Source organism: Nicotiana tabacum, chromosome 3 (genome assembly GCF_000715075.1).
Source record: "Nicotiana tabacum cultivar K326 chromosome 3, ASM71507v2, whole genome shotgun sequence".
In the NCBI taxonomy this organism is placed as follows: domain Eukaryota; kingdom Viridiplantae; phylum Streptophyta; class Magnoliopsida; order Solanales; family Solanaceae; genus Nicotiana; species Nicotiana tabacum.
The window spans coordinates 31,507,235-31,532,764 of NC_134082.1; the positions used below are offsets into that span (position 1 = coordinate 31,507,235).

At 38.0% G+C, this 25,530-nt stretch overlaps 1 protein-coding gene across 2 annotated transcripts; it reads right to left on the reverse strand.

Moving 5' to 3' along the window:
• Positions 1–10,348: 10,348 nt before the first annotated feature.
• LOC107828168 (high mobility group B protein 14) lies at positions 10,349–22,050 on the reverse strand. Of its 2 annotated transcripts, none has more exons than XM_016655433.2 (6): positions 21,842–22,050; positions 21,561–21,725; positions 13,857–13,914; positions 13,701–13,751; positions 10,826–10,906; positions 10,349–10,722 (listed from the first exon to the last, which is right to left on the reverse strand). In XM_016655433.2, the coding sequence occupies exons 1-6, from the start codon at positions 21,958–21,960 to the stop codon at positions 10,672–10,674; spliced, it is 525 nt and encodes a 174-aa protein (XP_016510919.1). In that variant the 5' UTR covers positions 21,961–22,050; the 3' UTR covers positions 10,349–10,671. The 2 variants fall into 2 exon arrangements, with proteins under 2 accessions (XP_016510919.1, XP_016510927.1); XM_016655441.2 differs by having other exon boundaries at positions 13,701–13,745; positions 21,842–22,043.
• Between the last annotated feature and the right edge of the window lie 3,480 nt (positions 22,051–25,530).

Genomic DNA, 25,530 nt, shown 5'->3' on the forward strand with positions numbered 1-25,530 from the left:
TATATATGTGACACGGACTGCCATGAAAGCACAGGCATTAGCCGATCATTTGGCTGAGAACCCCGTCGATGAAGATTATGAGCCTTTGAAAACCTATTTCCCTGATGAAGAGGTGATGCACATTGATGAATTGGAACAAGCTGAGAAGTCAGGATGGAAACTTTTCTTTGATGGGGCTGCAAATATGAAGGGCGTGGGAATAGGAGCAGTACTTATTTCGGAAACAGGTCAGCATTACCCTATTACAGCCCGGCTTTGTTTCTACTGTACAAAAAACATGGCAGAATATGAGGCGTGCATATTGGGATTGAGATTAGCTGTGGATATGGGTGTACGAGAAGTCTTGGTCATGGGTGACTCGGACCTACTGGTACACCAGATTCAAGGGGAATGGGAAACACGGGACTTGAAGCTTATACCGTATCGACAGTGTCTGCATGAGCTTTGCCAGCGTTTTCAGGCCATAGAATTCAGGCACATTTCAAGGATTCATAATGAGGTTTCCGACGCTTTGGCTACTTTGGCTTCAATGCTGCACCATCCAGATAAGGCTTATGTTGATCTGTTGCAGATTCAGGTCCGTGATCAGCATGCTTACTGTAATGTGATAGAAGAGGAAATCGACGGAGAGCCGTGGTTCCATGATATCAAAGAGTATATCAAAGCAGGAATATATCCAACGCAGGCCACCGGTGATCAGAAAAGAACAATTCGATGGTTGGCAAGTGGGTTTTTCCTTAGTAGAGGGGTACTGTACAAAAGAACGCCAGATCTTGGTTTGTTGAGATGTATGCAGGCCACAACTATCATGACTGAGGTGCATTCCGGAGTTTGCGGACCGCATATGAGTGGGTATGTTCTAGCAAAGAAGATTCACCGAGCAGGTTATTATTGGCTCACGATGGAACGAGATTGTATCGATTTTGTGCGTAAGTGTCATCAATGCCAAGTACATGGAGATTTGATTCATTCTCCACCATCAGAATTACATACGATGTCTGTGCCATGGCCTTTTGTTGCATGGGGCATGGATGTGATTGGGCCAATTGATCCAGCAGCATCAAATGGGCACAGGTTTATCTTGGTAGCTATAGATTATTTTACCAAATAGGTGGAAGCTAAGACGTTCAAGTCTGTGACCAAGAAGGCTGTAGTTGACTTCGTGCATGCAAATATCATCTGTCGGTTTGGGATCCCAAAAGTAATCATCACAGATAATGGGGCTAATTTTAATAGTCATTTGATGAAAGAGACATGCGAGCAGTTTAAGATTACTCATAGGCATTCTACTCCATACCGTCCCAAGGCAAATGGTGCGGTTGAAGCAGCCAATAAGAATATAAATAAAATACTCCGGAAGATGGTTGAAGGATCCAGACAATGGCACTTGCCTTTTGCATTGTTAGGATATCGCACCACCGTTCGTACCTCGGTGGGGGCAACTCCTTACTCACTGGTATATGGTACCGAGGCAGTAATACCCGTAGAAGTGGAAATCCCATCTCTGCGTATCATTGCAGAGGCTGAGATCGATGATGACGAATGGGTGAAAAGCCGTTTTGAGCAGTTGAGTTTGATCGACGAGAAGAGATTGAAGCGAAAGGAAAATTTGCCCCAAACTGGCAGGGACCATTTGTAGTAACCAGAGTGTTGTCTAACGGAGCATTGTATTTGACAGATGTGGAAGGAAAATGTGTAGAAATGGCCATCAATTCTGACGCGGTCAAGAGATATTATGTATGATTTCTTTATTTTCTGAATGTATCTGTTTGTATTTGGCATATCTTAAAGAATGAAATGATGAAGGCATTTTGTCCTGCTATCCAAACACTTTTATCCCTTGTTATCCCCTTCGAGCCTTACTTATTTTTCATACCCCTCTTCCGGAATCAGCGGCACTATCAGAGAACACAGGTGTCGAACATAAAGAAAAGAAAAGAAAGAAAGAAAAAAGAGAAGAAAAGGAAAAGAAAGAGAAAAAGAAAAGAAAAGAAAGAAAAGAAAAAGAAAAGAAGGAAAAGAGAAGCAAAGAAAAGAAAGGAAAAGAAAGGAAAAAGAAAGAAAGAAAATCACAACAACAAAAGTTAAATACAGTGAACTACGTTTGACTTGATCCCGAAAGGGTACGTAGGCAGCCTCTCTGAGGTTCAGTCATACCAAAACAAAAATCCAAAAGTCCCCAAGTAAGAAACTGGGGCAGAAATTGTGGTTGTTGTGAGAAGTTGGATTTCGAAAGTTGTAATTTTAACCCATTTTGAAATTGTTTTGAGCCTTTTATACCCTTTCTTTCTAACCCCATCCAAAAGCCTACATTACGGTCCAAAGAAAGACCTTTTGATCAATCTCTAAGAAATGCCAGGTCGAGCAGGTGACGGTAATTCGTATCAACGGCGACACTCTGATTCAAGCGAAAAAAAAGAAAGCGAAAGCAAAATAAGAGAGTCTTATCGGTGAAAACCCTCGCGGGCACCGTAAGGCGACGGGAGCTGAGAAAAAATAAAATGAGAGAGTCTTAGTGGTGAAAACCTTCACGGGCACCTCAAGGCGAAAGTGAGTTGAAAAATGGCAAACTGAGAAAAGGTTTGTTGATGGAAACCATTTTGCGGTACCGCAGGAAAAACAAGGTTAAGGTCTGGGCAGTTCAAACAATTGATGGAATTTATGGGCAATGAGGTATGGTAACTGAGAGTTGTTTAGTCGGATTGGTTGGGCCAATTAATCCGAAATGCATGTCATGAACATTGGTGCTAGCTGTTCCGGTCAGATAAGTTTCTTTTCTTTACTTCATTTTAGTAGTCATCCGGTTTTGAATTCTTCTTATCGTTAACCTGTAAAACCATTGCATTTCATCCTCTTTTGGGGGTTTTTTCTTGTCTAAATGTTCTAATGTCAGTTATGTTCAAAAGCAAGAGGGAAAGGATTTCAAGGCTCACTACCAGCTTCCGGAAGTGTAAAGCACAACGTGGTCAGAGCATGTCAAAACAACATGAGGTAAAATGGAATAAGGGAAGTCGCCGGAAGTTGCATCGGCAGAATATTCGGGAAATGTTATGGGAAATGTGAAGGTTCAGGCAAAAGGGTCGGAAAGATGAGACAACGGTATGGGTATAAAAGCTTTCAGGTGGTCAGAAATTGGGGAAATTAACGGAAGTTTCATCGGGGAAATGATTGGGAAATGTCGTGGGAAAGGCAAAAGCTCAAACAAAAGGTCTCAGAAAATCAAGCGGTTCAGGAACAGTATGTGAAAATCAGTCAACACAAAGCAATGCAGGGGAAGGATCTTTCAGCATGAATGCCATCAACTAACCACCATTTTAAACTGATGAAATTTTCTTTGATTGTAACAGGGGCAGAAAGTTAGTCGTTACAGAGGAATTCTCCAAGAAGGAAAAACAAGCAGTAATCAGGTTTGACCACAAGGCGCGGTTTGATTAAAAAGATAATCTTGAAGTACATAAGAGGAATGGAACTTGGTTGCGAAGTTTGCCTGATTAGAATAAATGCAAGTAATCAGGAGTCCGCCTGGAAAACAGAGACATACATTTTAATTTTAGCAATCAGGAGTCCGCCTGGAAAACAGAGACATACAATTTAATTTTAGCAATCAGAAGTCCGCCTGGAAAACAGAGACATACAATTTAATTTTAGCAATCAGGAGTCCGCCTGGAAAACAGAGACATACAATTTAATTTTGGTAATCAGGAGTCCGCCTGGAAAACAGAGACATAATTTTAATTTTAGCGATCAGGAGTCCGCCTGGAAAACAGAGACATACATTTTAATCAGGAGTCCGCCTGGAGAATAGAGACCTGCAGTTCAGTTTTAGTAATCAGGAGCCCGCCTGGATAATAGGGGAGAAGATTCAATTTCAAATTCAGAAATCAGGAGTCCGCCTGGAGAATAGAGACATACAGTTCAAGCGTTGGGAGTCAGGAGTCCGCCTGAAGAACAGAGACATACAAGTTACATCTTTGAAGTCAGGAGTCCGCCTGGAGAACAGAGACACGTATTTTGAATTTCAAACAATCAGGAGCCCGCCTGGAAAATGGTGGTGTTAGATATTTTAAGTTCGGCAGTCAGGAGCCCGCCTGAATAACAGAGGAATACATTCAAGTTCGAGTTTATTTAAGTTCAGCAGTGGGGATAAAGGGAATAACATCTCAGGCAACCAGGGAATAGCAACATGGATTTTTATCGAGGAAGAACAAGGCGACAAGGAAGTACAAGAGCAAGTTTGAAGAATTTAGATAGGATTTTTATAATTCATAGAGCATAGTTAGTTTAGCTTCTTTATCTTTGACACGATGTAATAAGGGAGGTCAGCAGCAGTAACGGCAACAAGCACAGTGCAGTCACAGTTCCTGGTAGTCCCAGCTACCAGACACTCCCGAACTACACTGACCTGATTCCTGTTTAGCCCAAGATATGTAGGCAACCTCCGAAGCAGGATGCAGTCAAGCTTTTCAAAATGCTTCACATGGAATTTTCGAACGGGCAAAAATCGCTCGTATTTGCTCACTTGTCTTTGCCCGGAAACCTTTCGTGTTTCCGAGCAAAGAGGGAAAGCTGTGAGCACGTGATTTTTGCCTTATATATGAATAATTCCCAAAATCCCAAACAAAATAATTTTTCTTTATTTTTACAGTTTTTGTGCGTTTTGGTGTCATCTTCCGATAATTGTTATTTTGTGTGTGTTAATTTTTACAAAATACAAAAATACGTATTTATTTTGCATTTAGGATTTAATTTTATACTTTAGTATTAATTAGGCATTAACTTGTTTTAGAATAGGATGTGAAGAAAATGACAAAAAATAGTTCACTTTAACGTTGTTATTATTTTAATTGTGAGACAGTCGCAAATAGTTATCAAGATTAATTCTAGGCATTAATTGGTTGTAGATTAATTGTTAGTTTAATTTCCCATCTTTGTAAAAATCAGAAAAATAAATACAAAAAATAATAATACAAGATTGCAAAGAGAAAATTGAAAAATGCAATGAAAGGGGTTTGTTTGGAACTTAAATTTGGGCCATTTCTGTATGCATTCCTTTGGCCCAAATGCCTCAAAGCACCCCGTTTCAGTCCAGCCCAAGTCCCTACCCGGTCCCCCCTTAAAATGAAACGACGTCGTTTCAGGGCCCTTGGATCAGGACCGTTGGATCTCATCAATCCAACGGTCCGGAACTAACGAGGTTTCTAGTATTTAAGTGTTCAAACTAGACCCCCTACCCCCATTTACATCGTCTTCCTCACCCCACCCCTTCTCCCCAAACCCTAATCCGCGCCGCCCTAAAACCCCTTGCCGGCGGTGAACGCGAACTACGCCGTTCACCCTGAAATTAACACCATGGGCTCCCCTCACCCTCCTCTTTCTATTACACCCGTTGGTTTGCCTCGAATAGGGCCGGAACTCTTCGAATCTTGATTTGAAGTTTTTTGGCCAACTGAAAGTTTGTCCAAATCGGCCCAAAATCACACCCTACAACCCCCAGCCTTTCCTCAACACTAATCTGTGGTTGTTTCCTTTCAAATCACCTTGAAACGACCCAAATCTTAGATCTAAGAATCGCGGCCCAAACCCTAAAATCAAATCCTTTTGATTTCGAACCGTAGCACCCTTAACCATGTGTTCTCGTGTAAGAACACATGGTTAGGGATGTTACGCGTCAAAAATCTGAAAGGATTCAGATGTTCATGACTGGCCGGAACCCCTTTTGCCTTTGTGAGTTTTTCTTTTCTTTTTTTTTTCATTGCTTCTTTAGCTCGCATGATTAAAATTTTATTTGCAATCGTTGTTTCATTATTGTTCTGTTAATTTTATGGTTTAATTGTGATAGTTAGATTCTGTTAATTACTGTTGACTCTGAGTTTGTTAATTGGTTGAATGAGTATAAGTTTTGGTTTAAGAATTAGTTTAAGTTCTTTTAATGTTAATCGTGGTGGCTTAAGTTCAGTTTAATTTCATTTTTAGTTTGATTGAGTTGGTTAATTGAACGTAATTGGGGCAGTCAGTCTGGTTAGTTGGTTTCTGTTTGTTAGTTGATTAATTTTAGCTGGTTTCTGATTGTCATTTGATTAATCTTAGCTGGTTTCTGATTGTTAGCTAATTGATTTTAGTTATTTTCAGACTGGGTTAGGGTATTGGGTTTTGGTTATTAAGGATAAGGGTAGGGTCAGTAATTCTGAAAGGCTCTCAGGGGTAATCTGGGTATGGAAAAGGGTAGTTCTGATAGGAATAGTAATATCAAGGTATAGGGAAGGGCAGTATGGGTATTGTATGGGTAGAGGAATGCTTTAGGACCTTCTAGAATGGGTTTCAAGTGTAAATCTTAATAAGTACACTGCAGTTACTTGTTTAGCAAGATAAAAATAGAGGGACCAAAGTGAAAATAGAGAGGGGCTAATTAGAAAACCAGAATTTAGCTTATTCTCTTTGGGGTTGCCTATAAAAGGGCATTAGATGCCTTGGGAAAGGGGGTCTGCTCTCATTCTTCTGCCTTGAGCCTTACAGTTTTAATTTGAGCTTTCATTTTTTTTTAAAAAAAAACTGAGTTAAGACTTCAGTTCTGAGGTTATTCAGAAATAAAAACACCAAAATATGGAGATCTGAAACAGTTTCACAACTTTATCACTAAATCCTGGGTTTCAGCTGTGAGGGTCAGGGAAGTGTTAGAAGTCTGTTAAGCTGATCTGTGGGAATTTGCCTACATTTCTGATTTTCGAAGTAATCTGTCTGTGTTTCTGTGATATCACATTGCTGGGTTTGTTGTTGTTGCTGTTCAAAGTACCTGAATCCTCACCTTTTCTTTATTTCACATTCCAATTTCCAAGTACATCTCCCTGAATCTTAATGATGTATGTTCATTGAAGTTGAAATGAAGTATTCCAAGGCCTGTTATTCAACTGAAAGTAGCCTGTATCTTTAAATGATAGTAGTAGTGTAGTCTCCTGTTATATAATTGGCAGAATATGTATAATTAAATTTGTTCAGTAAGGTAGATTACATGTTGAATGATGCATAGTTTAGAACCGTTAAACTGGACATTTGAAAAGCTTCGAGCATGGGCCTGAGCTGATCTGAAAATTCGTATGAGTTCCCTTGGTCATCAGAAGCAATTAGACCTGTGTACATGACATGAAATTCATGAGCAAGTTTGATGACATTTAGCCTAGTAATTGGTATTTTGTCATTATAGTGTAATAGAAGGTCTGCTTTTGTTTTAAGATTCTGAAATCGTTTGGAAGATCATAATTATGGCAAGTGAATTGGTATAGAAATCAGTTGGAAATCATGAAGCAAACTCATTGATGATTAAATTAATTCACTGAAAACAGCAGGTCGTGATAGGCAATGTGTAGGATAAATCATTTAGGGATTCTCAGAATTCACATTTTTAGTATAAGGATTCATTGCTACAATAGAAATAAACCCATCCTCATTGAGCCGCTTGGATCACGTTGAGGCCACGGGCAGGCCCAGTTCTCTTTTAAATTTGGTCCTTATTTTATTTCATTGCAATCCCTTTCCAAATTACCTAGCCTTTTAGAGGCATACAAATAAGTAGAAAATCGTAGCTATTTCAGAATTGCTACTAGCCTCACCGGAATAACTCACATGCACGGACTGTCAACAATGGGCTATTAAAATAATTAGAAATTGGGAGGGCCATTTAGCAAATTCCATGGTCCTCTTTAAAATCTTATTACATTAGAATATTTGAGTTCGATTTAATTGAATAAACTTTCTTAAACTCGGGTGCGCATTGATGCGACCCAAATCCAAATCTCGATGAAGCCGAAATGTATTGACAATCACGGGCGCATTGATTGTGGCGGGGTTCGAAACACGTTTTCGCGACATCGTAATTCTTATAAAATAATAATGATAGAAAAGAGCTTTACCGCACAAAATAAATAAATGTGGATCCCTTAGTAAATAATTATCGAAATAATTAGAATTTGGGATGGCCGTTTAGCGAACTTCATGGCTTTTCCCCAAAGTAACACTACGTTAGTATCTTTAGGCACGATTTAATTAAATCACTTTCTTAAACTCGGGTGCGCATTGATGCGACCCAAATCCAAATCTCGATGAAGTCGAAATGTGTCGATAACCACGGGTGCATTGATTGCGATGCGGTTCGAAACGCATTTTCACGACGTCGCAATTCTTCTAAAATATAATTATAATAAAAGCGGTTCAAAATTAATAACAGGCACATAAGATAGCGTGTATCAAAATTAGATAAAATTAAATACAATAGTTAAGCGACCGTGCTAGAACCACAGAGCTCGGGAATGCCTAACACCTTCTCCCGGGTTAACAGAATTCCTTACTCGGATTTTTGGTTCGCGGACTGTTAACAGAGTCATAAATTTCCTCGGTACGGGATTCAACCGGTGACTTGGGACACCATTAATCTCCCAAGTGGCGACTCTGAATAATTAATAATTAAATCCCGTTCCGATTGTCCTTTAAATGGAAAAACTCCTTTACGCCCCTCTTCCGGGGGTGTAGGCAGTGAAAAAGGAGGTGTGACAGCTCTGGCGACTCTGTTGGGGATCGAACCCAGAATCTCTGGTTCAGGGTTCAGAATTCGAGCTTAGATAAATTGTTGTATTTAATTGTATCTGATTTTCCTACATGTTTTGTGCTGAATGTGCTAAATGTTACCGCTTTGATATTATCTGAACTGTATATAAATTGTGCCGACACCCTTCTCTCTTCACCTCCGGGGATGTGCTCACTGGTTGAGACTCCTTATTCTGTTAGTGTCATACCCTGAAATAAGAAAGAGGTCGGATAAGTTACGAAGCCGGATGGCCTTTTGGTTCCCGATAAGTTGCCCCCTCCTCGACTCGAGTTGTCCGCTCGGGTACACAGTCTAGTACACTAACTCAGGTTTTGAATATAGAATAACGGGACTTCATGCCGGATCCCTAGTAGGAACGCTTATTTGCATCACGTTGCATTTGACTTAGGGGACTCAACACAGGGGTTGGGTCCATCTAGGGCTAGCACCCTGAAATGAAAAGACCATTCTGATGCATCATACTCGCTCTGTACATATATTTGCTTCGAACTTGCATGTTGACCGGTTTTTTTCTCGGGAATGTTGGAAAATTAAAAAAAAAAAAAAAGAGAAAAGAGTGAAAAATAAAATATCAGTTAATGAGTTAATTGATTATTTTAGGAAAGTCAATGACCAATTACTGGCGAAACTCTGCCGAAATTTTGAAAAAAAAAATGTGTTTTATTTTGTTTTACTAAAAAAAATATATAGAAAAAAAAAGAAGTCTTTTAGTTTAATTTGGAAAAATAGATTGTGTTATTGGTTGTTGAAAATGGAAAAATCGTCATTTTGTCTTGTTTTCAAAAAGCAGAAAAGGAAAATAGGTTGTCTTGCCAGGGAAAAATAAAAATCATGTTTTAAAATAGTTCGGTTAATTTGCCCGAACTACGCATGGTTTGATTCTCACAGGGTGTGAGATACGTAGGCAACCCTCATCGGGTCCAACCTCCCCTTTGCAAAAAATAACCAAAAATATCAAAATTTTAATTTTTGTTATAAATAAACCAGGTGATGCCGTTTTTGTCAAAAATAGCCAAATGTTCCCAAACAGGGCACCGGAGGGCTGACTTTGCATAAACAGCCACATTTGGTCGTATTTTGATTTTTGACCCTCACAGCCTTAAAATTTTCGCCCCGGAGGCGCAGGAAGGCCGTGTCGCAATATCGGGTCTTTTATCTAAAAATTTTAGAATTGAGAATTGAGTTCTTCATTTGGAAATATGGGGGTAATTTTTGAATCAATAATATAGATAGCTTTCTTCTTTAGTTTTCTTTTGCTTAAACGCGTCAAGGACATGAGCAGAAGGGTATTTTCGTCCGGACAATTAAAGTTTATTAAAGCAGTGGTCAAAGACTAAAGACATTTTAAACAATGACTTAAAAGTAAATACATATGTTATTAGTGGCTTGCACTTCCCCCACGTTTGAATGATGAACCACTTCCTCAGATTGTAACCATATCATTAATCGGGATTAAATCAGCAAAAGGATCATTGATATAATGCATTAGCTGGCAAAGAACATGAATGACAATACTAAGCCTTTGATGCACCAAGAATTCCATTTTGCTAAGAAACACGAGCTTTGCATTGCCAGGCAGCACGAAAAAATTTATCTGCCCGCCATGACCAACATCCTAAGTGATCAAATCTATTTGCACGTGCAAGGCAGACAACGCAAGTCGCAAAGCATGCTCAAAACATTCACCAAAACATAAAGCGAGCATAGGGTGAATGCTCCAGCTATTGAGGCAGCAGACCATAAAGATTAATATACACTCAAAGAAAAGGATTGCTCCACTAGAATGAAATGTGCAGCACTATGCACAAAGAATATTGCATCGAACATCTATTTTCCCCATTGTTGTTACATAACACCTTGGAAGGCTAATGTACAGAAGATTGTACATAGAGAACCCATAGTTGAGCAAGTGGATTCTAGTTTGGTTGGGAAAAGGATGGTTTTTCAGTCAACCAAGGTGGTAAGTCATAAAGTCGAGAGACTATAGACTGAGAAGTTGGATATACAGGAACAACGCCAAAATACCCCTATTCTTAACAAACATCTAAATCTGAACATTACGAACAATGACTGAACTATTCATCAAAATCCGAATCTTCTTCGAACTCTTGAAACTCTCCACTTTCCTGCACATAGTTTCCATCACATGGCAAGAAAAATACTGCCTCAATTTCTGCAGTACCGCTAGTTAAGGAATTAAAGAAACTAGGAAGGGAAGCACAAGCTTACCTTTCTCTTGTTAAAGTCTGCCATGGCTCTATCAAACTCTCTTCGTTTCTCTGTTGCTATATCATAGTAATGCACTTTTTCCTACAACCAGTAAAGTCAAATGTCAGTGGTCTTGGATCTTCATAACTCTATTTCCAGGGGGAAGCAAGCGCTTTAACAGATACAGATTATACAATATGGTCCAAATATGCAAGCGTGGAGTCCGCATCAAGCAAAAATTGAGGACTTAATTGGAACTAGTTGTTTGGTACAGATATACTTGATAACTAGTGGACTTTTATTTTGTAACAAGATAAGGAACCTAATCTCTAGGAAGGGGATCATCTGCTGAAGCCCAGAAGCGATACAGGGTTTCCTCGGTCCGGACCTTGCTTAAAACCAACAGCCTTTCAATTGTTCAGCAGGTGATCCGAAATTACGCTACCTACCATGTTGAATGGTACTTGCTGGATTTGGAATTTGACAAACCATATCCCATAGTTTTGAATCAGGTAATGTGAGTCCGAAAATCTTAGAAGACCACTTCTGGCTAAAAGGATAGGTCTAGCCCCCACAACTTAGGGAAAGAAAATGGCGGAGATGAATAAAATATATTCTCTCTAATAGTGCAAACTCAACAAGGTAGAAGGCTACATTCCTGGGGCATGACACATAAGTGAGCCTTCTCCTTAGTATTTTAGTGCCTGTCTAAGCTTACCACCAATGTATTGGTGAATATTAAGCCGGCAGGAACTTTTCTACTATCTGATTAAATAATTTAAGGATTCTATGACTTGACAAAAGAAAAAAAGATGAAAGCAGAAGAACATTGGAAGTTGGTAGTGGGGGATCACTACACTTTCAGGCACTTTTTTAAAAAAAAAGTTTCTTCTGAAAGAGAAAAAAATAAAGGAATTCAGAGGTAAAATATCCTTCAATAAAAAACAAACAAAAGTGTCTACCAAACAGAACAGATATCCTTTTCAATCAGTGCCCTCTAGTTCACTAGTTGTGTTGCAGGTTCACTAGCACAACTTCGGGAGTACCCATTACTCAGCGAAAAAGAAGCAAGGGTATGACAAGTTTTACACAGAGATAAAAACTTCTTTAACTTTTCCCATGTTTGCTCACAAGTCAGGTTCTGCTAAATATGGATAACAATAAATCATATTGCTCCATTACTCCTGCACCTAATAGGAGCAAGGACACAGAGTTCACAAAGAGATATAATTCTTGATTATCTAACCGTGTTTGGTTGCAATTCAGGTGCCAGTAGTTATGGATAATTAATTACCCATCATAAAGAAAGATGGTACTAGGGGATGATAGGTCCTAGGTATAGGAAATGGGCAGTCATATTGGAAAACAACGGCATAAGTTGTTTCAAAGAATGCTTTTCTCCCTAAAATCTCTTTTAGCAATGTTAAGACTAGACATCCAAAATAGAAAGACATATATAGGGAAAAGTGGTTGATGGTACCACCACAGCCTACTTCTGTAACATGGCCTCATGGACAAACCACTGAAAAACTACAATTATTCGGTAGCTTATACACCCAATACAACCATAGGCCCTCTGGTTTAACATAGAATGTTTCTTGAGATCTCTGATAAGAAGAAAATTTCCAGTTCCTATACAACTATAGACCCTTTGGTTTAACATAGAATGTTTCTTGAGATCTCTGATCAGAAGAAAATTTCTAGTTCTTATAGGTTATGAACTTGAACCAATTGGAATCTCAAACTCTCCTTTGTTTGAGATGGTTCGGGTGATTCAGGGACGGTGAAGAAGACAACCAGATCGAGATCACAGAGATTTAGCAAGCAGAACAGAGCAATTTGAAGACCATGCCGTTGTGTGCTTTTGACGATTTGGAATGAGAATAGTAGGAAATTATTCCATAACTACATGTATTAATAATCCGTTTTGTTCCCCTTCTTTTATTGGGTAAAATAATGAGCACCTTCATGCCTAGATGATTGTAAAAACTTGATTGATAAATGTTGTTTAGCAACTCATTCACTTTGTAAATACTTATGACACCATCTTGGGGTATTATTAAAGAAATGAACTTGATTTATCAACCAAAGAAGAAAACTTGACCTATTTGGATTAATCTGGTCAGAAAAAACATAATTTAAGGCTGCTTCAGACTTGATGCTGAAACAATTTAATTGCTCTGATCTCTCCCCACTCAACATATTTAAAATGCAATCAAAGCAACCCATATAATGAGCAACTAAGCTCCAAATTGAGGTAACCAAAGAGATGAAGTTCTTCTACTAACACTAGTAACTATTCTGGATTAGAACAAAGAACCTCAACTCAATTACATAAAGTTACCAGAAAATGATTTCCTTGATGCCAGGCAGCAAATGCTTTATTCATTTCTTATGTGTAAAACTAAAATGACAAGTGCAGTTGTTTGGTCAGATAAGTTATGGAAGACACAGTGCTTCATTAACTTCACTGCATGTTCAAAATATTAGTGCAGCCGTTACTGGAAGAAAAACACCAAAATGGAGGCCAACTTAAATAAAACTAAACTAGTATTGGCTTATGTTACATAGACTCGTTTAAGGGTATGTACCCAATATGAGTTGTGCCTAAGTACACAGTACCGGCACGTGCAGTCTTTTACTAATTTTTAGTTTGTTTTGAAGAATCCATATGAAGTACCCTTACCCGTATAACAACCCTTTGACAAACGCAAAAGAAGGCATGATCATGCATGTAATAAAAGCTAGACAACAATTTAAGGACCATCCTCAGAATGCTAGCTTAATGTGTGCAGTATTAAGGAAGAATCATCTCTAAAATTAATGCACTGATAGACAACTGAGCAGCAAACTAGAAAGAGACAAAGCGTGAAAAAGCTAGCTCGGGAACAGAAACCTCATATGTCATTGTTTTCCATTTCTCTCCACAGGCTTTCCCAACCTGCAGCTTGATATAAATGCAAAACATCATTGGAAAAATAAGAGAAAAATGCCATATACAATCAAAACTAGTTAAAATAATAGATCAAATCGAGGTTCAAGAGACACATACATCTCGCATTGACTTGACATCTGGATTTTGCTCCTGGAATTCCTTACGGAAGTCCTCCCTGGAACAACAACAACAACAACCCATTGAGTTCCCACAAGTGGGGTTTGGGGAGGGTAGAGTGTACGCAAACCTTACCCCTACCCAGGAGAGTAGAGAGGCTATTTCCGAAAGACTCTCGGCTCAAGAATAAATAATCTATGTAGATGCAATGCAACAAGAGTCTAGTCAGGGACACTCAGAAACACTAGATACAAAACAAAAGAATCTTGTGATAGGAAAACAATATGTTTATATCATCAGACTAAAAGGGAATAGGTTAGCAAGAAACAGAAGGGAATAGGTTAGTAAGCAGAACACATAGAAGATATGGGTATTTTTGAGCTTCAAATAATCTCTGTAGATGCAATGCAGCAAGAGTCTAGTCAGGGACACCCAGAAACACTAGATACAAAACAAAAGAATCTTGTGATAGGAAAACAATATGTTTATATCATCAGCCAAAAAGGTAAACGACGAGGGTAGCATCTGCAAGAAAAGAACATGAATTTGCTCACCTTAGAAGAGTAAAAGGATCATTCAAAGAAGATTAAAGGCATAGGGCATAGGAGTTCAGAAGGGTGATGTAGGGTAGTAGTAAGGTATGAAATAACTTACATAGAAGCAAGTTGGATGACACAAAGATGACTTAATGCTTAAATCCCAAAATTTTCATTTCTGACCTTGAATTTATTGGCAACACTCTGAAGCACCTTTTATGTCTTTAGCATTTTCACTTATATCTTAGATCTGTTCTCATAAGCCACTGCAGTATATATTTTGCTATTTGTGTTTCTAGATTCATATTTACTTGGATTAACATTAAGTTTGTCTCAATTGGCTTCTATATATCTCCCTTCTTAAAAACGCTTACTTGTCAGAGAACCACTAGCAGTTACTTCTTGCTTAATCACATTACGTGAAGGAGGTGGAACATTAGCAAATTCTTGAGGTTTAAGCACTATACAAATCAATGAGTGAAGAATTATGAATTGACATGTTTGGGTTGAAAGCAGCTTTGCTACTTCTATGCTTTGTGTAGCCTTCCCCTGAGGGTTATTGCTAGGGATTCTACGTAATGCTCCAAGAATAGCAATTTTCAACCAACCACGGTGTTATTTTGGCTGCTAACTTATGCACATACGACCCCTCTTTCAGTGAACTGCATAAAATTATAAAAATGCTTAGACTCAAAGGATGCCTCTTCTAATGCACTCAATTCATAGCCAATGGCTTTGACACTAAACCTAAGTTGGATAGATGGTCAAGTTAGTGAATCCAGAAAATTAAGTTTTGCATATAGCCATATACCTAGAATAGTCGCCAAGCAAAAGCTTGGCAATAGGAAATCATTTAGTTTCAGCTACTTTTTCCCCTGCTCTCTTCATATACTAGAGAAATTCCTTCCCATACGGAAGCCGAAGCAAACAAGGTTCAAGGGAAAGGTCAAAGACAAGTGTCCACAGATAGCAGGGGGTAGTTTCATCAGTTCTAATTACAGCTGCTTCAAGGCTCTGTTCATGCCAGATTGACACATGTGAAATTTATCCAAAATTATCGTTCAGAAGTTAGGCCTTGGGACTAAAACCTATTCCTAAGAAGCCCGGAATAAAACTCACGAGGAAAATCTTACTCAAAAGAAAAAGGTAACTCACCAGGAAACTTTTACTTTTCAGCCACTCGGTAAACATGGAACTGTATGATTGTCAAGATATATGCTGAAGACAAAAGAGTGAAGATGCCACTGTTGAAAACACACACAGAAAGAACAAAGCTTTTTAGTTTGCGGCAAGCAGAGTAGAGTTAATTAATTGGTGTAGAGAGGTTTACTGAAGACCTAGATATCCAAGCTAGAGTAATCAAATCCAATAAGAAATTTTTTGGGCTCTGCAAGATACAAAACTTTCTAATGCTGTGGAGGAGCAAGTAGCTTGTCCAATAGGAACATCGAAGAGGGGGAAATCTACAAGGCAATAAGGCCCCGTAATGGGTAAAAACGCTAGGCTATGGTAGTTTTATCTGGCGTTTCTCCAAATTATCAGAGATGTGAAGTTTAAAAAAAGGCAGATATGGAAGCAGCAGCACTAGTTTCCATGATACAAGCAAATTTGAAAGTAAATGTAAATGCTTCTTTTCATAGCTTTGGTTCTGAAATAAGAACTTTAAGCCTGTCAGCTCTATTCATGAATTTTTTTTCAAAATACCACACATAAACGACTTCATGAAGAAATCTTATCTTTTCTAGGGGTATCTCATATTACCTGAAGAAAAAGCAACTAAGATTTGCAGACAGCCTGTAATGAGCAACATTCCTAAGTGAAACACTACTGAGATTGGTACTTCCTTTTTTATTTAGCTAACAAAAATCAGTGTATGCAGCTCAATTGTCTTCAAATAGAGTACTAAAAAGGGGTAAAATTTTTGGTTGACAGATTGAAGCAGAAGTTTTTCCCTATATAGGTCTTTCAGTCATTCACTTGGTTTGCTCAACCACTTTAGCCGGTCCAAATCGAACCCAAACTGCCGAATTCTGACCAATAACTTAGGATGCAAGGTATCCTGTCAGCCTACTACTAATAGCATGATTAGAATACATCAACCCTGTTGCCCAAGATGTTTTCCATAAAGTAATAATTCACCATTGCAAAGCATTCGAAGGAAGAACATTATACCGATGGCTATCTCAACTTCCCTGTCAACCCTTAATCTATTACTTCCATCACCCTTTTAGTGGAATTTTCAGCACCACCATTCACCCAAGAAACTCCTTTTTTTTTTATCGTTTACTCACCCAAGAAACTCCTAGTAAAATTTTCTTAACATCTTCCGTCCCTAATATTGGCCATTCCCCAGACTCAGCAAACCACTCAATCTCACCCTTCCATAGAAGAACACCCTAACATATCCATGCCCTCTCTTCTGTAAAGGAGGCCCACCAGCTATGAACTTCCGTCACCTTGAAGGTTTTTTCAATATTGGGAAATTATCTTTGCAGGGTCATCATATCAGAAGGGGAACCTGAAACTTTTTTTGTGGTTTTGAGACTTGAAGAAGGATACTAGAGTAAAGCATGGCTGAGGAATTTAAAAACAGAAAGAGTGATGCACTAAAAGGTTGCATATGAAGATGAAATGAACATTTGGGGGATTTATCTGCGAGTAAATTTGAGGTTAGAGGGAAGCTGAAATCCTAATAAGTTCCTCAAAAATGGGTTTACTCCGCCATTTCGCTACCAAAGTGGACAAAATTGAGGTGGTACCTAACGTGGAAATTGTTAAAGATACATGCCCTTCTGGAACCTGAATTCCAGGAGTTGTTTTTTAAACTAAAATGTTAGATGGGGACAACACATATCAATGGAGATTGAAAGCTACGGGAATGGGCAGGATTACTACAAAATTGTTGATCTCTGGTCTACAGGCTGTTGAAAAGGAAGCACACTCAATTAAGCTAAAGAGCAATAATAAAGGCATCAAGAACATTGCCCAAAGCTTTGGTCTACTGATAAGAGCTTAGCGCGTGATGTGTGGAGGCGCATACCAATGGTTCGAACCCTGCCGCATACGGAAACCTGGACTTAAGTGGAGAAGGGTAGAGGAGTCCACCGAGTTCCCAACCATGTGCCACTGGCCCTCGGAAAATTCCCGATTATCAAAAACTAAATACAACAACAACAACAAAATAAACCAATGTAATCCCACAAAATAGGGTCTGGGGAGGGCAGTGTGTACGCAAACCTTACCCCTACCTTGTGAAGGTAGAGAGGTTGTTTCTGATAGACCCTCGGCTCAAGGAAAGATGAAAATGAAGCAGTAACAACAGCAAGAAAAGATGATAAGAAAATCGAAGCGAAAGAAACAACATATAGTAATAGAATTCTACGGATAAGAAAATATGAGACTAATATTAATACTACTGGCATGAAAAAGAGACACGCTTGACTACCTACTAGCCTTCTACCCTAATTCTCGACATCGATACCCTTCTATCAAGGTTCATGTCCTTGATAAGCTGAAGTTGCGTCATGTCCTACCTAATCAACTCTCCCCAATACTTTTTAGGCCTACCTCTACGAGTCCTAAGACCCACCATGGCCAACCTTTCATACCTTCTCACTAGGGCATCTGTGCATCTCCTCTTCACATGCTTGTACCATCTCAATCTCGCTTCCCGCATTTTGTCCACCACAGAAGACACTACCACCTTGTCCTGAAGATATTCATTCCTAATCTTATCTCTCCCGCTATGCTCATATATCCGTCTCAGTATCCTCATTTCTGTTACTCTCATCTTTTGTACATGGGAGTTCTTGACATGCCAATACTTCACCCCGTACAACATAGTCGGTCTGACACCGCTATGTAGAACTTACCTTTAAATCTTTGTGGCATATTCTTATCACATAAAACACCATATGCAAGCCTCTATTTCATCCTGCCCGCTTCAATACGATGTGTGACATCCTCGTCAATCTCCTATTACCTTGGACTACTGACCCAAGGTATTTGAAACTTCCTCTTTTGGGATGACTTGTGTATCAAACCTCACGTCAACGTGAGCTTCGTAAGTCGCGCAGCTGAACATGCACTCCAAGTATTCGGTTTTGGTCTTGCTTAACTTGAAACTTTTTGACTCTAGGGTTTGTCTCTAAACCTCCAGCCTTGCGTTAACACCGCCTCGCGTCTCGTCAATCAATACTATGTCATTTGCAAATAATATTCACCATGACACTTCTCCTTGAATGTGGTGCATCAGTACATCCATTACTAAGGTAAATAAAAACGGGCTAAGAGTTGATCCCTGGTGCAACCCTATCATGACTGGGAAGTGTTTTGAGTCTCTTCCCCCTATCCTAAACCGGCTCTTAGCACCATCATACATATCCTGAATCACCCTAGTGTATGCTATAAGCACGCCTCTAGCCTCCAAACCTCTCCATAGAACCTCCCTTGGGTTTTTGTCGTATGTTTTTTCTAGGTCAATAAACACCATTTGCAAGTCTTCTTCCTCTCCCTATACTGGTCCACCAATCTCCTTACAAGGTGAATGGCTTCTACAGTTGATTGTCCCGACATGAATCCAAATTGATTCTCGAAAATACACACTCTTCACACTCACTTTCACCACCCTCTCCCAAACTTTCATAATGTGACTTAGCAGCTTAATACCCCTATAGTTGATCCAATTTTAGATATCACCCTTGTTCTTGTACAACGGGATCATCCTACTCCACCTCTATTCTTCGAGCATCCTTATCTTAAAAATGACATCAAATAACCTAGTAAGCCACTCCAAGCCTGCCATGCCTGCGTTCCCAAATTTTTACTAGGATATTATTATTTGGCCCGATCGCTTTTCCCCTGCTCATTTTATGCATAGCCGCCTCAACCTCCTCCACTTTTATACGCTTGCAATACCAAAATCTCGACGACTCTCGGAGTGCTCCAAATCACCCAGCACAATGTTCTTGTCCCTTTCTTCGTTTAACAGTCCATGAAAATATGTCAGACATCTTTGTCTAATATGTGTCTCTTCCACCAATGTTTTGACTTCCTCGTCTTTGATGCAACTCACTTGGTCTAAGTCACGGGCCTTCCTCTCTCTCACCATGGCTAGCCTACACAACTTCTTGTCCCCGCCTTTGGCCCAAGTTCTCTATAAAAATGTTCAAATGATGCAGTCTTAGCCTCTGTAATTGTTAATTTCGCCTCTTTTACCTTCACACTCTCTATTCATCCTTTTCTTCTCCACGCCTTTTCTCTCCACTAACTTTAAATATGCCACTTTCTTGCCTTCCATTTTACCTTGGACCTCTCCATTCCACTAGCAATTCCCATGTGACCACCAGAGTAGCCCTTCGAGACCTCTAACACCTCTCTAGCTGCTTCCCTAATGCAATTCAAGGACGTAATCCACATGCTACTCGCATCCCTACTACTCTTCCAACCCTTCGTTACCAGCAACTTCTCCCCCAGCGCTTGGGCTTTGTCTTTAGTCGAGGCTCCCCACTTGATCATTGGTCGAGACCATATATAGCCCTTTGTTTCCTCTTCCTTTTAATCTCTAAGTCCATTACGAAGAGCCTAAGTCGGGTCATAAGATTTTCACTTGGGATAGCCTTGTAGTTCATGCATACATAAACCGCTATTCACACTTCTTAAGGAGAAGGTAATAAATATGGGTCGTGACCACCATACTTTGAAAGGTGATCAAGTGATCCTCCATCTTCTGGAAATTTGAGTTAGATATCACCAAATCAGAAGCTTTAGCAAAATCCAACACTAAAGTTCCTCATTTATTTCAAACTCCAAAAGCAAAACCTTCATGCACATCGCCATTCCCCCTTGTGGTCATTCCAATGTGACCATTGAAATCTCCTCCTAGAAAAAGCTTCTTGGTGTGAGGTATACCATGCACGGCCTCATCCAACTCATCCCAAAAATGCCTTTTGACCTCGTCCAAGCTCGCTTGAGGTGCGTATGCACTAATAACATTAAAAGTGAGCCCTCCACCAACAAGTTTAATAGCCATCAGTCTGGCGTTCACCCTCCTAACCTCCACCACCTGCTCCTAGAGTTCCCTATCCACCAAAATGCCTACCTCATTCTTGCCCTTCAAGCCTCCCGAGTACCATAGTTTAAAACCCGCTTACATCTTGCGCCCTAGCTCCTACCCAACTAGTTTCCCGGACACAAACTAGTGAATCTTCCTTGTCTGAAGAATCTTCACTAGCTCTATAGACTTCTCCATCAATGTACCTATGTTCCTATACCCAAATCTCAGCCTAGAGGTTCCCTTGCCCCCTTGCCCTCCTTGCTCCTACCCCACCTGAGGAGATGACCTCACTCTACCATCGACCACCAAAGCCAATACAATGTAAAGCAAACTAATCTAATACTAAAGAGAATGAATAAAACTGAAAACTAGCGGACACGAATCGAGAGTACTAGAAAACAAACAAGATATGTGCTATAATTAGAACAATTTATTAAACTAGTATAATTGGATGACAGAATATCAATAGTTGACCAAGAGGTACCAACTCTCAAATGATAGAACTTAGATTATAATTAGGGAGGTCGAGGCGATGGTTGCAGAAGCAGAACTGAAGCGATTTCCAGCCTCCATGCGCCGCCACGCGCCTTCCCTGTTGTCCCTTTCGGTCGACGCATGTGCCCCACGCGCCTCTCAAATGGCCAGGCATACCTGAAAACTTCAAGAAAAACTGCGAATCTGAAAGAGAAAAAAAGGGGCAAGAAGAAGGGAGGGTTCCACGCCTCTACCAATAGACCGTTGTGCCGCAAACAAATTTGAATATAACCACTTCAATTTACAATTAGATAAACTTCAAAAGGAAATGTCCAAACCAGAAGATGAAGGCAGCCTATGGAAACATCAATAATTCACACTTTGTAACAAATTTACCTGCTAATAGTTATATTAATAGCTTGAGCTAACAATAAGCAGGATGCTATACTTTCTTGTTTTAATAACCGTAGTGTCCGGGCCAGTTTGCACGCAGTAATTCCACAGGGTACCTCTAATAAGCAAGAAGCTATACTAAGAAGATTTTATACATCAAAGAAAAGAAAAAGACCCCCAGACAGAAAAATAGAATATGATTGCAAGAAAAGAAAAACTAAAGGAATTTCAGTAAAGGGAACATACAAGAAATAAAAGAAAGCAGTGGGGGGTTTCTTAGGCTTCATGGCATCTATTTTTGCAATATTCTTCTTGAAAGTGGCCTTAAGGTTCTTCCCTGATGTGGGTTTGCTCTGCTTCATTCCACTTGCCTTTACTTTCCCATTTGATCTTACCCTCAGCACCATTTGACTGTAATTATCAAGAAAACAAATGGGACAGTGAGCAACAAAAGAGAAAGAGCAAAAATAACCTAAAAATCGTTTTAAGGGAAAAAAAACCTTTCTTTTCTCCATTTTGTTCTTCACCTTTTGGTTGTTGTCACGGAGGTGTTGGTAGAAGCTGGAGTTGAAGCTGGAGCAGAAGCAGAAGCAGAAGCAGAAGCAGAAGCAGAGTTTCGAGACGTTGATGAAGCTTTCTTTGCCATTTTCTCTTTTTACCCAAGGGCAGCTTCCTCACTCTTCGATGGAACTTGGAAGGGCATTTTAAGTTACTAGTTTTATGTACGCGCAAGTATATAATTTTTAAAATATTAGGTAACTATATTAGATAATTTATTTGGGTTATTAAATAAAAAACGAAAACGATCGAAGCTCCTAAATATATATATATAGTGATCTAATTTAGTTAATTCAATAAATAATTTTTTTTTCTCATGTATGCGTTATTGTAATTTCTTAGGACATATGCAGACACTTTATGAAAACTATTGTTATTTTTGTTATGCAATACAAAAAACAAATAACAAGTTTGCTCTATTTTTTATATTTTTTTCACCATCAATACTCTTCTTATAGAAATAAATTATGTATCTTAAGAATTTTATCAATTTCAAAAATAATCTTACACCTATGATGATTTTAAAATAATAAAATTGTATTATTGTGCTCATTACTCTCTCCTTTCTAGTTTATGTGAATCTTTTCGCTTTTCAAGAGTTAAATTGACTATTCTTTAAAACTAAATTGAATTAGATTAACTTGATATTTTAAAGTTAAAATTTAAATATTCAAAAACTATATAAGAAATACTATATGTTGCAATTTTTCTCGTGCCAATATGATGGAAAAAATATTTTAAAATTTCGCTAGTTTGAATCTCAAAAAATAATTTTTTTTTGTACATAAACTGAAGTCGAGGGAGTACTTCATTTAAAGACTTAATTATTTGTTCTGACTATTAAAAAGAAATAACTTTATTTTTTCGCATTGGGACTTCGTACTTTTATAATTTTTGAACTCCTTTCCAACTCGAATAATATTTTTATCTTTATTAATTTTTTATAATATTTGAAATATACATTCACTAATTTAAAAAATATTTAATGAAATATAAACCTCTCACTTTTATTTAATAGTAATAATATACAGAAGCTTCCCTTAAAATTCTAAGTGCACTATATAAAAAGAATAAATGTCAAGCATTTCATTAAATTTGCCTTAAGGAAAAGAAACTCAATACTCCTACGTAATACTCCTATTTCTCAAAAATAATATTTTTTTTAAATGTCCTAAATATTAGGATTTTCTATGTAATTAAAATAAGGAAAGATTTAATAACCAAAATTTTAGCTGATTTCAAAGTCATAAAATTTAGGAAAATAATTAAATTACGATTTTGTCTAATATAAAGTCTATTTTTAAAGGGTAAAAAAGGCGAATGACATTTTGCTAAGGGCCTTCGCGCTTTTATATATATATATATATATATATATATATATATATATATATATATATATATATATATATATATATATATATATATATATATATATATATATATATATATATATATATATATATATATATATATATATATATATATATATATATATATATATATATATATATATATATATATATATATTTGAGCTAGTGGAAAAAGGGTAAATTTCTAAAATTGATAAATGTTGATCCTATATACCTAAATTAATCACAAACAAAAATTATCCTATAGAAATCCTCAATTGTATATCACGCAATATATTCAGCTTATCACTTATTCAATTTTATAATCTTACCACTTTAATTTCACAAGTTATCATGCTCCTTTTATGGTTCAACAAAAAATATAATCTTTAAAAATTTGAAATAAGTGTTGAAGAAAATAACATAAAATATATATGCACGTAATACAAATAATCTACGTGCTTCAAATGACACAAAATCAAAGTTTAATGAATACCTTAAAAAATTTAAAAATGAACATAACAGCAAGCTAGTGAGAGAATTTACGATTGAAAGAAAACCCACTGATGACATTTTGTTTCAAATAATGGAGTGAAAGTAGAATTGGAAGTATATACAAATTCATTTGATTTTGAAGTATCATTATTCAATTAAACTTTTTTTTTGGGTCAAACAATAAAAAATTTATTCAATCAAGTATAATATGTACATCCACTAGTTCTTTTTTGACTCTAGAGCTAGTCCTGAACTTTGTATCCTACTAACATTTACTCATCCCCTCTATATATCTATTACAGTAGAAGTCTATACTAGACTTGGATATGAGTTCAACCTATCAAGTAATCTTTTCCAATTGCTTCTAAAATGTCCTTTCCTGTGCAATTGAATGACAATCTCTCTAAGTCTTGAAATACAATTCTGCTGATGTTCTTGGAATCGTCGAGCATTGCGCTCACTCCAGACATGATAAACAGTGACAGCTAATAGCCATCCTAGTACATCTGCATGGGTTTTGTTGTTGTATTTCTTGGTCGTTAACCTTTCAATCTCCTCCTCCCAGTTCCCTACTTGACTGCTTTCTCATGTCCAGCGTAAGAATGAACTCCAAATCTGTCTTGAATAATCACAGTCAAAAAACCGATGTGCATGTATTTCTTCAGCATCAGCTCTGCATAATACACAGTTCCTATGAATTTTCATTCCCTATTTAGCCATTCTGTCTGCTGTACTGAGTCTTTTTTGAAGTGCAAGCCAAAGTATAAGCTGATACTTTGGTACAGAACATGGAACCATGTTGAGATTTTTCCATATAACTCTAGGATATTGAGGGAGTAGGTATTTATATGCCTTCTTGATCATGAACTTCCCAGCATGAGTTAGTTGTTGTAATTCTGTGCACAAATCATTGCTCCCATACCATTTCCTTGCATCGAAAATTTTCCTAACAAGCCAACATGCTTGTTTAGGTGTCTCCATCTCACTGATGCTTCTACTTTTAATGTAGAAACTGTGAATCCATTGAACCCACAAGGTACCTTTCTTTGTTGTGATAGCCCAGAGCAATTTTGATCTGGCTTCTTTATTCCATGTTTGAAACCCAATTATGTTCAAGCCCCCTGCTAATTTTGGCATACATAATCTCTCCCATGCTACAAGTGCTCTTCTTGACGTTGCACATTGTCCAGTCCACAAGAATGTTCTACAGGCACTTGTTATTAACTACATCACCTTCTTTGGTATCAGAAAAATCTGTGACCAGTTTGTTTGGATCTCAAAAGGACACTCTTAATTAGCTACACTCTGCCACTATATGAAAGAAATTTGGTGGTCCAACATCTGATCCTTGCAATCATTCTCTCCACAAGTGACATACATTGTTGAACTGTTATTATTTTATTATTTTTTTTATGATAAGGGGACACCAAGGTATTTGAAAGGAATCTCTCTCATTGCAAAGTGCATTTCAGCGTAGATTTGGTTCTTCAACTGTAGATCCACCCCTGTTATATACAGAGAACTTTTTTCCATGTTTGCTTTAAGGCCTGAGACTATAAAGAAATGTTCAAATGCCTTCATCATCAACTGAATAGATATTCTATAAGCCCTGCAGCATATTATTAAGTCATCTGCAAAATAAATATGGGTTAGTTTCATTCCTGCATCTTGGGTGATGATTGAAGTTGGGATTTTGATTCAGTTGTTTCAAAGATATGTTCAAATACTCCATTGTCAACACGAATAGGAATGGTGACATAGGATCTCCTTGTCATAGACCTTTCTTTGCTTGGAATTTAAGGGTGAGTCCTCCA

Bases quoted from the DNA above. Each gene is read 5' to 3' on its own strand.
- LOC107828168 (XM_016655433.2), bottom strand. From the start codon at position 21,960: ATGGCAAAGAAAGCTTCATCAACGTCTCGAAACTCTGCTTCTGCTTCT. The intron at 21,726-21,841 runs GTGAAGAACAAA...TGATAATTACAG, and splicing joins TCCGTGACAACAACCAAAAG to TCAAATGGTGCTGAGGGTAA. The intron at 10,723-10,825 runs GTAAGCTTGTGC...AACTATGTGCAG, and splicing joins CAGACTTTAACAAGAGAAAG to GAAAGTGGAGAGTTTCAAGA.